At 36.7% G+C, this 14,921-nt stretch overlaps 1 protein-coding gene across 2 annotated transcripts in view; it reads left to right on the top strand.

Moving 5' to 3' along the window:
- The window catches only part of LOC127434243 (polypeptide N-acetylgalactosaminyltransferase 11-like), a 51,478-nt gene extending 37,343 nt beyond the window's left edge, over positions 1–14,135 (top strand). For both annotated transcript variants that reach the window (XM_051686833.1, XM_051686832.1), the window contains 4 exons: positions 4,413–4,628; positions 7,799–7,903; positions 9,248–9,385; positions 12,928–14,135. In XM_051686833.1, the coding sequence (XP_051542793.1) occupies positions 4,413–4,628; positions 7,799–7,903; positions 9,248–9,385; positions 12,928–13,059 (591 nt within the window). In that variant the 3' untranslated portion in view covers positions 13,060–14,135. The remainder of the gene's footprint in view (positions 1–4,412; positions 4,629–7,798; positions 7,904–9,247; positions 9,386–12,927) is intronic.
- The last annotated feature ends 786 nt before the right edge of the window (positions 14,136–14,921 follow it).

Below are 14,921 nucleotides of genomic sequence, written 5' to 3'. Positions count from 1 at the left end.
AATGTCTGTGGAAGTAATCTTTATTCACATGTCTAAAGTTTGTCAGTCCAAATCCAGTCGAGCTTGGTGCCCCCTCAAAAAAAAAAAATAAAAAAAAAATATATATATATATATACAGGTGCATCTCAATAAATTAGAATGTCGTGGAAAAGTTCATTTATTTCAGTAATTCAACTCAAATTGTGAAACTCGTGTATTAAATAAATTCAATGCACACAGACTGAAGTAGTTTAAGTCTTTGGTTCTTTTAATTGTGATGATTTTGGCTCACATTTTACAAAAACCCACCAATTCACTATCTCAAAAAATTAGAATATGGTGACATGCCAATCAGCTAATCAACTCAAAACACCTGCAAAGGTTTCCTGAGCCTTCAAAATGGTCTCTCAGTTTGGTTCACTAGGCTACACAATCATGGGGAAGACTGCTGATCTGACAGTTGTCCAGAAGACAATCATTGACACCCTTCACAAGGAGGGTAAGCCACAAACATTCATTGCCAAATAAGTTGGCTGTTCACAGAGTGCTGTATCCAAGCATGTTAAAAGGAAGTTGAGTGGAAGGAAAAAGTGTGGAAGAAAAAGATGCACAACCAACCGAGAGAACCGCAGCCTTATGATTGTCAAGCAAAATCGATTCAAGAATTTGGGTGAACTTCACAAGGAATGGACTGAGGCTGGGGTCAAGGCATCAAGAGCCACCACACACAGACGTGTCAAGGAATTTGGCTACAGTTGTCGTATTCCTCTTGTTAAGCCACTCCTGAACCACAGACAACGTCAGAGGTGTCTTACCTGGGCTAAGGAGAAGAAGAACTGGACTGTTGCCCAGTGTTCCAAAGTCCTCTTTTCAGATGAAAGCAAGTTTTGTATTTCATTTGGAAACCAAGGTCCTAGAGTCTGGAGGAAGGGTGGAGAAGCTCATAGCCCAAGTTGCTTGAAGTCCAGTGTTAAGTTTCCACAGTCTGTGATGATTTGGGGTGCAATGTCATCTGCTGGTGTTGGTCCATTGTGTTCTTTGAAAACCAAAGTCACTGCACTCGTTTACCAAGAAATGTTGGAGCACTTCATGCTTCCTTCTGCTGACCAGCTTTTTAAAGATGCTGATTTCATTTTCCAGCAGGATTTGGCACCTGCCCACACTGCCAAAAGCACCAAAAGTTGGTTAAATGACCATGGTGTTGGTGTGCTTGACTGGCCAGCAAACTCACCAGACCTGAACCCCATAGAGAATCTATGGGGTATTGTCAAGAGGAAAATGAGAAACAAGAGACCAAAAAATGCAGATAAGCTGAAGGCCACTGTCTAAGAAACCTGGGCTTCCACACCAGCAGTGCCACAAATTGATCACCTCCTTGCCACGCCGAATTGAGGCAGTAATTAAAGCAAAAGGAGCCCCTACCAAGTATTGAGTACATATACAGTAAATGAACATACTTTCCAGAAGGCCAACAATTCACTAAAAATGTTTTTTTTATTGGTCTTATGATGTATTCTAATTTGTTGAGATAGTGAATTGGTGGGTTTTTGTTAAATGTGAGCCAAAATCATCACAATTAAAAGAACCAAAGACTTAAACTACTTCAGTCTGTGTGCATTGAATTTATTTAATACACGAGTTTCACAATTTGAGTTGAATTACTGAAATAAATGAACTTTTCCACGACATTCTAATTTATTGAGATGCACCTGTATATATATATATATATATATATATATATATATACTGTATATATATATATATATATATATATATATACTGTATATATAGGTGCAAGATGCCTCTGATGACAGTGATACATAAAATATAAATTATGTAAAATCCTGAGTTTGTCTTGATAAACCGTTTGTTTGTAAACAACAATAACTTCATCTGCTCTGTGAAATAATTAGAATTTTTACTTTTGGACAGCAGGAATTCTGATTATAAAGTCTACAAAGATTTTATTCTAATTCCTTATTTTTTTCCATGCTGTTCTATTATTGTGGTATCATGGATTTCAGATAAATGATATTCAGATTAAAGGAAACAACTGTCTGATCTAAACTTTTGGAAAAGCCCAAGCATACATGCATGGAAAATCTTCGGTGTTCCTGGATCAAAAATATTTCGATATACCTGGATCAAACTTTTATCCTGAAATCAGCAAAACCAAAACCTAGCAAGCTGCCTTATGCTTACATAGGCAGCTGTAACTGAAATGGAAACTCATAAATGACTGATTTCAAACACTACATGGGCAACTACTCCACGCACCACACAAATAACACACTGCACCTGAAGCACACTGAGTTTGACTATGGCATGTTAATAAGCTAACAACGTGACATTGTAATAACACACACACAAATAGTGGATAACATATTCCATTTTTATTATGATTGAACTGTCGGCAGGGGGGTTGACGATATAATTGTATATCACGATCTTTTTTTAAGGTGATTATCGATAAAATATTTTTCACATATCGCCCAGCCCTAGTAGGCAGCTTAATAGATTTTTGAACTGATCTCTAGTGTTCTATGTCAGCAGTGTGAGCGCAATCAAAGTCTTTCTAGTAAATCAGTCCACTGGCGACCGTCTTTGGAACGCTCTCGGGAGACTATTTCCAATCATGCCAGTGCAGCTCCTATCTACTTGAATGGAGAAAGACCAAAATCTCAAAAACGGTTGGTTAAGATTACGATCAAAGAACATCTCAAATCAGCAATAAAATCTGACAAGATTGGAATCATAAATTGTGCTTCTTTACCTCATATTACGCTAAAAAAACAAAATTTTCCTGGCTTGTATAGCTAATGAGCATTCGCATTCTAGAGATGATTGACAGGTGATGTCTGTATCTAAAAGGTGATTGGCTCTTTTACCTGTAAGGCGGGACTTCCTTTCTACATCTGTTGAACTGTTGGGTGCTAGAGCTTCTTGGTTGAGCATTCCAATTTCTCCCATTCATTTAAATAGAAATGGCCCATTTCTGCTAAATAGTCACTGGCACAGTACAGTTCTCTGCAAACCCCATCATGCACCTGAGCAAGATTTATTTTTTTTGTCTATTAATATTGCCATCAGGATGGAAGATGGATCCCGCCAGGTAATAAAAAAAATAAAAGAGGTAACTGTGACTTTATTTCTCTTAATTTTGACTTTGTAACTCACAATTGTGAGTTTTTATCACACACTTTCAAGTTTATGTAATGTAATTTCGACTTTATTTTTGCATTTGCAGTGGCATTTCTCATCATTGTGTCACATTCTCTCGATGCGACAATCTTATAAATATATCATTAGCACAATTAAGTTAGAGTATATAACCATCCTATACAGGCATAAAACATTTGACTTAAAACAGTCAATATTTGTTGTAGCTACAGAATGAAGCCAGCATATTCCACCCACTGATTGCAACTAATATCTCATAATTGCGAGTTTATATCACGTAATTGTGAGTTTATATCACATAATTGTGAGTTATAAAGTCTAAATTGTTAGAAATAAAGTCACAATTGTGAAATAAAAAGTCAGAATTACCTCTTATTTTTTTTATTACCTGACGGGATCCGTCTTCCATACATCAGTGTGTGTACATGCATCACAGGAGATTTATGTCATTTAATTTTTCTGAAAATTATAAAAAAAATTCACAGCACAGTGTCATTACCAGCACATCTCAAATTCTGTGTTTAATAGAATTCTGTGCTGAAAATGACGCTGATGGAAATTTATATTTGTAAAAAAAAAAATAAAAAAAATGTCCAACTCCTTTGTCTTACTAAGGCTAATTTCATAGCTGACATTTTATGTTTCCTTAATACACACAATTAAATCATGTTTTCACACTTTTTGCATAACTTGGCAAAATTACAGCATGATTGCAAATGACACCCAATAAAAATATTCTGCTTACAAGCAGGGACTAAAAACAAAATGACTTTCATTTCAGTTCGTTCTGAGCAGAAACTTTATTTTTTTCATTCCATATCTGGGGCTCCGTGGCCTCTGGTTAGAATGAAATTAAAGAACGGATAATAATGTTCTTTTTAAAATGATAGTACTTTGTCTGCAAAAGTATACAGCAGCCTATATAAAATGACAGTTTCAATAAATGTATTGAACACTAACTTTTGAAAAAACTTTATTAGATGCAATTTTTGGTGTAATGGAAATGACGCCACAACTGTGGGAGTGTTGTCATTTTTGAATAGTTGAAAGAAATCCTTTTCACACCATAAATATTGAAATGGTTTGTTTCACTCTATGTAAAGATTTTCGTAGTTTGTAAACATGTAATGATTTGTATTTTTAATGGATTATATATCTATCCGATCTAGTCTCATACTTAATGTTTTTGCTTTGATTCATCTTGTAAAATGCTTCTCTTGACCATGCTGTTTGTGTGTGTGTGCGCGCATCAGGAACAGTACTTTGCCTTGCGTCCTGAGCTGAGGAATCGTGACTGTGGAGATATCAGTGAGCGAGTCGCCATTCGTAAACGGTTGCAGTGTCACTCCTTCAAATGGTACCTAGACAACATCTACCCTGAGATGCAAGTGTCCTCCCCGCACAAGCCCCAGCAGCCTGTTTTTATCAACAAGGGCTTGAAGAGACCCAAAGTCCTGCAGCGGGGTCGGGTAAGACCCTGACCCTCATATCTATCATGCTCTGATGGTCAATAAACAACTGCATGAATATTTGTGTGCCGTTCTTTATGTTTGACTCCTGTAAAAAAGTAAAAAATCTGAGTGCCATTTTAATATCAATTGAGTGAGTTTCTAAAAGTCCATTATTGAATACTAAATCAGGTTTTTAGTTTCCAATTTGCAATATTATCATGCTTACTATTTTTCTCACACAGTTAAAGTATTGATTTATAAATGCAAAATATGTAGCTGCCTTTATATTTTAGGAAGGGGGACCGTCACAAGTTGATAATCATGTTTGGCATCAGAAAGTTTCTAAACACTTGGACTAAATTTAGGACAAAGCAAAATGAAATGAACTGAACTGGCAGATGTTCATATTAAACAGCAGAGGGCAGTAGAGCAGCTCTTCCCTCCTATATTGGCTTATGCAACACATTAAGACCACTGACACTTTCACTTTATTAACATTGAGGAAGATGATATTTTGAAAGTAGTATCCTGTTCGGATGCTAAATCAGTATGTTAGTTATTCCTGTAATGTGTCATAATTTGAGGATTTACTGTAATTCTTCAATATAATTTACCAAATTACAGTATTTTAACAACATGAAATGAAAAATTGCCCCATTTAACACACATTCCTAGTCCTATTGTGAACGATTAACAATTGCATGTTATTCCAAATTTAAAAAAAAGAGTTGACATAACAAATCCCTCTTTATTTTTCAACCCCTCCTCTCCAACCACCTGTTATATATAATGACTTTTAACCATCAAGTCAGTGGAAAAAATGTAAACACATTACATAAACTCATTACAGAAGTAAACAAATTTAATGCTGTTTCATGTTGACATAAACATTTGAACAAGTGAGTCCAGTTATCCGTCACGCTTATTATAAACTAGTAAAGTAGCGGTGGTCAAAAACATTTTCTAATCTGAAATGAAACTTAAAACATTATTTGTAGGTGCACTCAGTCAGTTTTTGCTCAATTTGTTTTACGCATAATGGCATGGATAGCATTTTTTTTATAAATATGATAAATTGTGTACACTCAGATTAGATGAAGACTCCAGTCATGTCAAAGACCCAATAAAAGCTGTTTAATTTTACATTGAGCGGAGCACCCCCTCATGGGCGCTGCCATGTTGACAGCAAATTACAATTGGTGTCATGCAATTGACTGAGTTACTACTAATAATAATTACGTTTACTCTATATAGTGCTTTCAGCCAATGCTCAAACATAAAAGTACATGTAAACAAAACATTAAAACAACAAACACAATATACTTCAGACAACAACAGAGCACAAGTCAACAGTATAATCCAGAGTGATGTATGGTATTGATCAGCAAGTGTGTGATTAACTAGACATTCTGAACAGAATGAGTGCAAGAGGAAAGATAAAATGTCCAATCAAGAGGTCCCTACTGGAGTCATGAAACAAACCGCTACTACCAGCAGCTCTCATGGCATGGATCACAGATAAGCGCGGGCACAAGACGGTGTTCAGCCGGTTAGAGAACTCGCAAGTCATGGCTGCCTGGTCACAGTCTAGAGGCGCAACAACACACAAATGTACAGTACTGTACAAAAGTTTTAGGCACTTGTGAAAAATGTTGCATAGTGAGGATGTCTTCAAAAATAATGACAAAAATAGTTTTCATTTATCACAAAATGTCATATAAAGTCTAGTAAACAAAGTTAAATCAATATTTGGTATGACCACCTTTGCCTTCAAAACAGCACCAATTCTCCTAGGTACATCTGGACACAGTTTTCTTAGTTGTTGGCAGATAGGATGTTCCAAGCTTCTTGGAGAATTCGCCACAGTTCTTCTTTCTATTTAGGCTGTCTCAATTGCTTCTGTCTCTTTATGTAATCTCAGACTGACACGATGTTCAGAGGGGGGCTTTGTGGGGGCCATGATATCTGTTGCAGGGCTCCCTGTTCTTCTATTCTAATCTTTTCTATTTGCAAAAGGAATGTTTGGGAGTCTAACATTTATATTTCCTATTGACACACTAAAGATGAAGATATAAATAACCATCTTAAGACAAATGCTTTTGTGAAACATCTTATGTGCCTTGACTTTTGCACAGTACTGTACGTCTGGATTGAATGCAAGAATGTCCATTATAGAGATGTGTGTAGTATGAGGATAAAAACACAGACTTAAAGTAGCAAACAGAAGATAAACAAACATATTCGGTGTAAGTAAACAAACGTCATGGTTACTTGTGTTACCTCCGTTCCCTGATGGAGAGGACGAGACGTTGTGTCGATGTAGTGACACTAGGGGTCACTCTTGGTAGACCGCTTAGGTCTTCCACGTTCCGTCCAGGGGCCAGACATGGAGATTCCAGAGGTCTGGGCGCGGGTGCCAGAGGGTGCCCCGTCCCTGAGAAAGAAGGTCCTTCGTCCTTGAGAAAGAAGGTCCTTCCTCAGGGGAATTCGCCAGGGGGGAGCTGTCAGAGGAGCGTGAGGTCCGAGAACCACGTCGGGTAGGCCAGTAGTACGCATCTTTAAAAAGACGTTCCGTGTGTGCCGCTCTTTTAGAGAAATATATACTCTTTTAGAGGAGGAAAAGCTCTTTCAGAAAATATACTCTCTTGTTTTTCTGCCGAAGCACCCAGGGGCGTTCTCTGCAGTGCACCAGTGCAGAGGAGGGAGAAGTCGCTGAAATGCACCATCAGATCCAGCAGAGGTGAATGAACAGTAGTATTCAGTTCAATGAGCATGACCGTTCGGCTCCGAAGAGAAAATCTGAATGAGTGGTTGCATACCAGCTCCTTTTATACCCGTATGTCCGGGGGAGTGGCATGCAAATACCACTCGCCAATTTTCATTGGCCTTTTATCAAAGACCAGAGGTGTCTCGGGCTCCCAAGGGTGACCCCTAGTGTCACTATATGGACACAACGTCGAGTGAGTGACAGATAGGGAACTTCCAGTATCCAGGATGGTGGGTATCAGAATAGAGTCCAAAACCAAAACTTGGTACTACTGAGACCTATGGGATGAATAAGAGCCCACTAAAATCTTACTGAGTGCACCTTTAGGTTAATAACCATTTATTAAAGATCAATTAATTATATTGTCAAGGGCTCCTTTTCCAAAACCAAAGCGCTCTCATTTTCTCCTGTTCACTAATAGCTGCGTAATATGCTGGCTGATAAGTGTCTGGTGGCACAGGGGCGTCCCAGCCAGAAGGGTGGCGCTGTGGTGGTGAGAAACTGTGACCCGCAGGACCCTGAGCAGGTAAAGCATTGAAGGATTAGTTCACCCAAAAATGAAAATTCTCTCATCATTTACTCATCCTCATGCCATCCCACATGTGTATGACTTTCTTTCAACTGCTGAATACAAGTGAAGATTTTTAGAAGAATATTTCAGCTCTGTAGGTCCTCACAATTCAAGTGAATGGGTGCCAAATTTCAAAAAGCAGATATAGCCATCATAATAGTAATCCATATGACTCCAGTGGATTAATTCATGTCTTCTGAAGCAAAATGCTAGGTGTTTTTAAGACATACATTAATATATAAAAATTGTTTTCAAAAAATTCACAAGGGTCGAGGTCATGCGAGTTGGCAAGTTCACGTGAGAAAAAAAATGGAAGCGCAGTGTTGTTTACAACAGAGCAGCATAGATAATCATACACAGATGCCTCATTCGGCTGGTTTAGATATATCAACTGTGACGCCATCTTGGAACGGTGAACAAGGAGAGCTGTTTAAATCGGTTTGAATGAAAGTGAATGGAGGAGATGCCTCAGACCGCTGCATTAACTGCATTTGTGTAGAAACAATATTGCGGTCCATAGGAACAGCTGCTAAAAAGGTATCTACGTGTGACTATCTATGCAAAGTAGACTTGAATGCTTATGTCAAGCGAGAGCCAGTTTGAACTCAACCCTCGTCAATGAGCTGGCCAAAAGCTTTAAATTGATCCATTTCTTACACACCAAGCGTTTCGCTTCAGAAGACATAAATTAATCCACTGGAGTCGTAAGGATTACTTTTATGATGGCTTTATGTGCTTTTTAGAGCTTCAAAAATTTGCCATTGTATGGACTTAAATATTCTTCTAAAAACCTTCATTTGTGTTCTGCAGGAGAAAGAAAGTCATACACATCTGGGATGACATGAGGGTGAGAAAATGATGAGAGAATTTTTGGGTGAACTATTCCTTTGACACATCATACTATCACTCAGTAATAATCATGGGCAGCTGTGAAGTGACATGTTCTGTTTCTCTTTTCACTTTTCTGTAGTTCAGTCTGTGTAATTTGCTTATTTTTATAACTTTGGAGTAAATTGAGGCTGTTCTTTTCTAGATCAATATTCCTTGCTGCCTTATGATGGAAACGTGCCTGCTACAGATAATCATTTTCTTTCTGAAATTTTGCAAAAGCTGCTCTGTTAACAGAAACTATTGACTGAAATCTGTTACATGGCTGTAGTTATACTGATTTAAATGCAGTAATTTTACTGTCACACAAGTATCCATATGACACCATTTTTAGATATAACTGCCCAGTTCAAAAACCCGTTTCAAGCTTCTCAAGTTTTGATTGTCATGTTTGTGTAAATTATTTTGCAGGAGTGGGCCTATGATGAGGAGCATGAGTTGATTCTAGCAGGTCTGTTGTGTTTGGACATGTCTGAGATTCGTTCCTCTGACCCGCCGCTACTCATGAAGTGTCACGGATCAGGTGGATCTCAGCAGTGGACACTGGGGGTGAGAGTTTTACCTCTTGTATCTGTGGACACAAGGTCTGCATTTTGATAATCAATTGAGCTGTCAATTTGTTCTTTGATTAGTCGAAGAAAAAGCCATTTAAATCTCAGCATTTAATGGAACATGGTGTGCTAAAACAAAGTTTAAAATGAGAAATGTTGCAATATAACATGCAGATAGCTTTTCACATTTTTAAAGAAATCCTATTAGTTGTCACTTTACAGGATTTTAATTAACCCATAAATGAACCATATTTAATGATGACTCTTTAAATTTTTAAATTATTCAAAAATACATAAACAGGGCTCCCACGTGTCCTGGAAAACCTGGAAAAGTCATGGAAAAGTACCAAAATTTCCTGTAAAATAATTATTTGTCCTGGAAAATATTTTAGTATAATCGAACTGTTTGACTTGCTAACAAGGTTTTTGTTACATGTACAAAAATATTGTAATGATCGGAATATGTGTGAAATACACAAATTTGTATTGTTTTGTCAACGGCTGCGCTTTGTGAAACGGCGTCAATGGTTAACTGTCATGAATGAATCCCTGTCACGTACATTTTCTGCTCATCTGCTATCATCTCTGGTTTTCTCTGACAAAATACTTAGATATTGATATAGTACAAAATAAGACTTTTTCGTTTCAACATTGCCGTGTTAAACACACAAACATTTGAATTATAAACTTTAGACACCGATGATGGTGGGACCAATGTTTTTTTTTTCCCCCAGACAAATTCACACCCTGAGTTGGTAACTGGTGATTCGGCCTTCACACCTAGAGGTGAATGCAAAATTAATCAAAAAAAAATTAGTAGTTATAATAGTGTGATAATTAAACTGCAAAAGTCTGTGATTTAATTAAATAAATATATAATCTTATACAGACAGCATAAAGAGAATATGTATTTATTTCATTAAATCACATCTTTATGGGGATTAATAATCACACTGAGCCAGATTGCGAATTGCTTATATGGAGTAAAGAAACTACCATCAAGAACACACAGAAACGGCAAAATAAAAGCTCAGTTTAAATAGATGCACATATTTTTGATTAAATATTACACTTGTTGGGTACATAAAATGTCCTGGAAAATTGTGCTTTGAAAAGAGTGTGAACCCTGATAAAAAAAAAATTAAATGCAATTCACAAAAAACAATTGCTTGAATACAACTCTACTATGATAAATATGTTTTCAGTTACTCCATTTAAAGTAATTTTGATATTTTATCTGGGGCTTAAAGGCAGAAATAGGGCTGGGTATTGATACAGATTTATTGATACAGATTTCTCGATTCGTTTCGATTCTGATTCACAAGCCTCAGATTTCGAGTGTCTGTGGAAGAGTTCTTCTGTAAAGAACAGAAAGGGTGTTAAAAGAGACAGTATTCAGTGACAAATGGGTCACATGGATCTCATCTTTGGATACAAACAGAACAAATTTTACTCTCAACACGCTGTGAAAGGATCTTTCTTCACGATACTTCTCTGCTGGCCTAACATGCCAAATAAATATTTTTCAAACACCTTTTTGCTCATGTATTTTTAATCGCTTTCCACTCTTAATTAATCTACAAACAAATAGAGAAAAACAAAAAGTTTATCCAGTCAGAATTTATTCCTTGATGCTTACAAGCAAAGTGTGACAACTGTTTCACAACTCACATGCCCAAAGCAGCACGTGAGTCTGAGCTCCACCCCATCAGGCCTTCAGAATTTCTTCAGAATCCCTCAACAGTGCAAATGAATGAGCAACTAAAGTCAGATTGTCAGATTCATCAGCCAATCAGACTGATTTATTTGTTCTTAGTGGGTGTGGTCTTTAGGATATGTCCTGGTTGAGGCCTTCTAGCTGGCCTCGAGTGACGCAATCACGCTTTAAGTGATGTACGTAATTCAAGAGCGAAAAGCACAAGATCGTTATCGCTGCCGCTATCGCCATTGAGAAAGAGATCCTTATGGATTTATAAACACGAGATGTTCTGCATGACCGTGTGATTGCTTAATTTATTAAACAGGAAAGGAGGACTGATTTTCACTTCAAGCAAATTGGTAAGTGCTTTTTGCATTGTTTTAGCAACATCAGGAGTTTTCTAAGTGTAAATTAGGCTGTTGGAGCATTCAGTGTCGGATCAAGTTTTGAAAAGTAGTGCCGAGTTCCATTCAACTTGGAAAGTCGGATTTTACAACTTCCAACTAGGAAAAGTGCAATGGAATGCATCTTGAAGTCAGAATTACAACTTGTAGGCTTGTGCAGAAATTCTCAACTCCGATTTCGCCGAGATGCAGGGACATGATGTCACACAAACATGTCGACACTCAGGGAGAAATACAAAGTAAGTGATAAACATTCACTTTATTATGTAATATTAAAAAATGAGTTTGTTTCCACATTACATGATATTAAAGCTTGTTTAACAAATGCCTGCAGAACCGGGTGTATAAAACGTTATAATCTCTTTTGATAATCGTACACCTGAAGCACAAATGCTAGCTCTGCAGCATTGATTATCAGTTGGGTTCCTAGGAGACATCTCTAATGAGAGTCAAACCCCTGCTAAGCTTACGGGAGCATTGCAGTTTTGTTTCCTTAAATGTCATCTTCCGAATATCAGGGAATTGAATGCGTTTATGGTCTGAGATATCAAGTAGGAATATCCCTCATCCAACTTGAATGGAACGCAGCATAACCGTGTACCCTGACGAAATGAAATTTATTGCAAGCGGCATTTAAATCGCAAATATTATTAGATAGATTTTTCCATGTATTATAGACCTCCTTGGTAGATTCATATGAAAAATTTTAATTTTTGAATGTCTGTTCGTGAGACGTTCATTTCACAAAACAGTCATGCTGCAGTTAAAATTAGGCTTGCTTGAGCATTAAGTGTCGTTTCAAGTTCTGGCTTTTGTGCGTGGACTTGTTTTTAAAATGTCAGTTGGTATTACTAGTTGAGTGCCACGTAATGTATAATACGGTGTCTTATTCATTGTGAAACTGTGTTTTCTTAATGGCATGAATCGCACTGAAGTCCTAGACTTAAAATGCACGGCCCGCGGCTGTTGGTGAGTGATATGTACATTTACTTGCCAAATATACACATTTTACTCGCATAGTGCGAAATTTGGTTGCAAATGCGAGTGATTTCCTCTCATTGTAGTGAGGGTTGCACATTGAGTGAAAGATCGATCTTGGGATTTAAGAATCTATATTGAGATCGTTCAAATGTAGATCGCAATGTATTGGAAAATCTATATTTTTACCCAGCCCTAGTCAAAAATGTCATGTGGTGTAACTGTCCTGATAAAAAAAAAATCTCATTGTCTCATTAAAAGTTGAAATTCTTTAAAAAAAAAAAAAAATGTTGGCATGAGTAGTGCAGAATAATATTTTATTAATAAATATTTTATAAATAAGCCATAAAACAATTGTGTTTTGAAATATGATTAATATTTGATTCCTCCACATCAAAGTCAGGTGGTGTAACTAACATGCAGGTTACCATATTGTTGTTTATGTTGTTGTGCTTTCAGAAGAACAACTGGCTGTACCAGGTGTCAGTGGGTCAGTGTTTGGCTGTTGTCGACCCTCTCAGCATCAAAGGATACGTTGCCATGGCGATCTGTGATGACTCACAGTCTCAACAGTGGCAGTTAGAGAGTTGAGGATGCTGTTAGTGTGAAGAACAGCTAGTATAGAGCGCCCCCACCAGCTGAATGAACTCCGAACCTCGCTGATCCAGACCTGTTGCAGGTTCTGTTGGTCTGCTGTGAGGACAGTTTGAGCACTGCTACAAGGCAGTGTCAGCCTTGGTGTGAAACGTCATGTTCCTGTAATCTTTACTCAGAAACATCTATTTTTAGAGAGTATTTTAAAAGTATTTGTACGTTTTAATAAGTTTTAATTTGCTCTTTGTAATGTAACCAATTTGCACAGAGAAATTCTATTTTAATTGTATTACAGTTAGATGTGTATTAATATAATCATTGTCTGCTAGATTTGACCATTTCATATTAATAACATTTATGAATGCAGTGTGTATTGGCAATGGCATTATACCTGTATTTGTCCTTTCAGTCAAGTTCAATTCAAGAGTTTTTAAAGCCAGTCATTTTGCTTTTCTTTGGTCACTGGATTTACCTTGAAGCTGTACAACTCTAAATTTATTGGGTCTTTCTCTGATTGTTTTAGTGGTGAGTGCTGGTAAAATGAAAAGGGGGTTTAGTAGAATAGCTGAATTAATCAAATCTATATTCATCAGCTACTTTACTACAGTTAGTATTATAGTACATGAGAGTGCAATTGATCAAGAAATGCTGATTTTTGACTTGTTTTGCCCTCTAAATGGTTAAATAACCAAGCAGTGCCATCAGCTATAAAGCTCAAATGTGAAACGTAAGCATGTGCTATCATTTGCTGGAATGGACAAAAACAAAGAATCTCCAAATTATTGTTTAACCTAAAGGATTTTAGATCTGTTGAGGTTTGAGTATTTTTCAGCAGTTAATTATTACTTTGATTTTAGTAGCAATTGTTTGTGTTGATGCTAAAGGCATTGTTTAATAATAGACATGATTTGAAGTACTCTTATTTTACCCAGTGAACTGTCCCTTTATAGATACAGTAGGAGTTAAAAACAACCATAAATATTTGCAAGTCCAATGTGAATGTAATTTTGATTAAACTGCACTTACTGTCCTTTTGTACTGGATGATACCAAATAAAAGTGTTATCAGTGTTATACTGTATGCAGTCATTAAAATGTAAATGTGTTTGTTCTATAATTTTGCTACTGGAATCCGTATTGAGTACTATTTCTATAGCCAGTCCTACAAACCACATTATTCCAAAGTAACTATATGGAGAAACATGTTTGGACATATTTATTCCTTTAATATCTTAAAACTAAATAAAGCAAAAGAAAGAAAATACCAGCCCAAGAGTTAGACATGGGCAGCAGGGGAATCTAGCAGGAGGTGAAGTGATGGAAATAATGAGCAGAGCTTATTGAAAAATCTTAGTATACTAACACTTGTTGAATTTGTGGTGGTCAGAGTATATAGAAAGACTACTAAGCATGTACTGTGATGTTGATGCTTTTATATCTAACTTGTGAAGACAATACAGCACACAAGATCAGATTAAACCAAAATGGTAGCACATATCAAGAAACAATTTAAAAAGAAAAGTAAAATTAAATGTATATATTTACTAATTTCTTTATTTTCATTTTATATAAGTAATGTGAAAGGATTAAAGAAGCAAATGAAGTCCTAAAATGTAACTCGTTAATTCAGTGTGATTAATAATATAAAAATTTACGCAATTAATAGCGCCACTGTAACAAGGAAATGTCCTACCAATGGAGTAATTCAAGCTTAAAGTGCCACCTTGTTTTTTCGATTCCAAGTCAACAGGGTGTACTGGGGGACTTTGAGTCTTCAAAAAAATAAGGCATCTATAGAAATGCATCTATTCATCTGACTACAAACTCTTTAGTAAGTTCTGTTCTCTGGTTTGTGTGCAG

The sequence above is a fragment of the Myxocyprinus asiaticus genome, chromosome 44 (assembly GCF_019703515.2).
Source record: "Myxocyprinus asiaticus isolate MX2 ecotype Aquarium Trade chromosome 44, UBuf_Myxa_2, whole genome shotgun sequence".
NCBI lineage: Eukaryota > Metazoa > Chordata > Actinopteri > Cypriniformes > Catostomidae > Myxocyprinus > Myxocyprinus asiaticus.
Note: the sequence above shows the minus strand (reverse complement) of the source record. Positions and strands in the feature narration are given on the sequence as shown.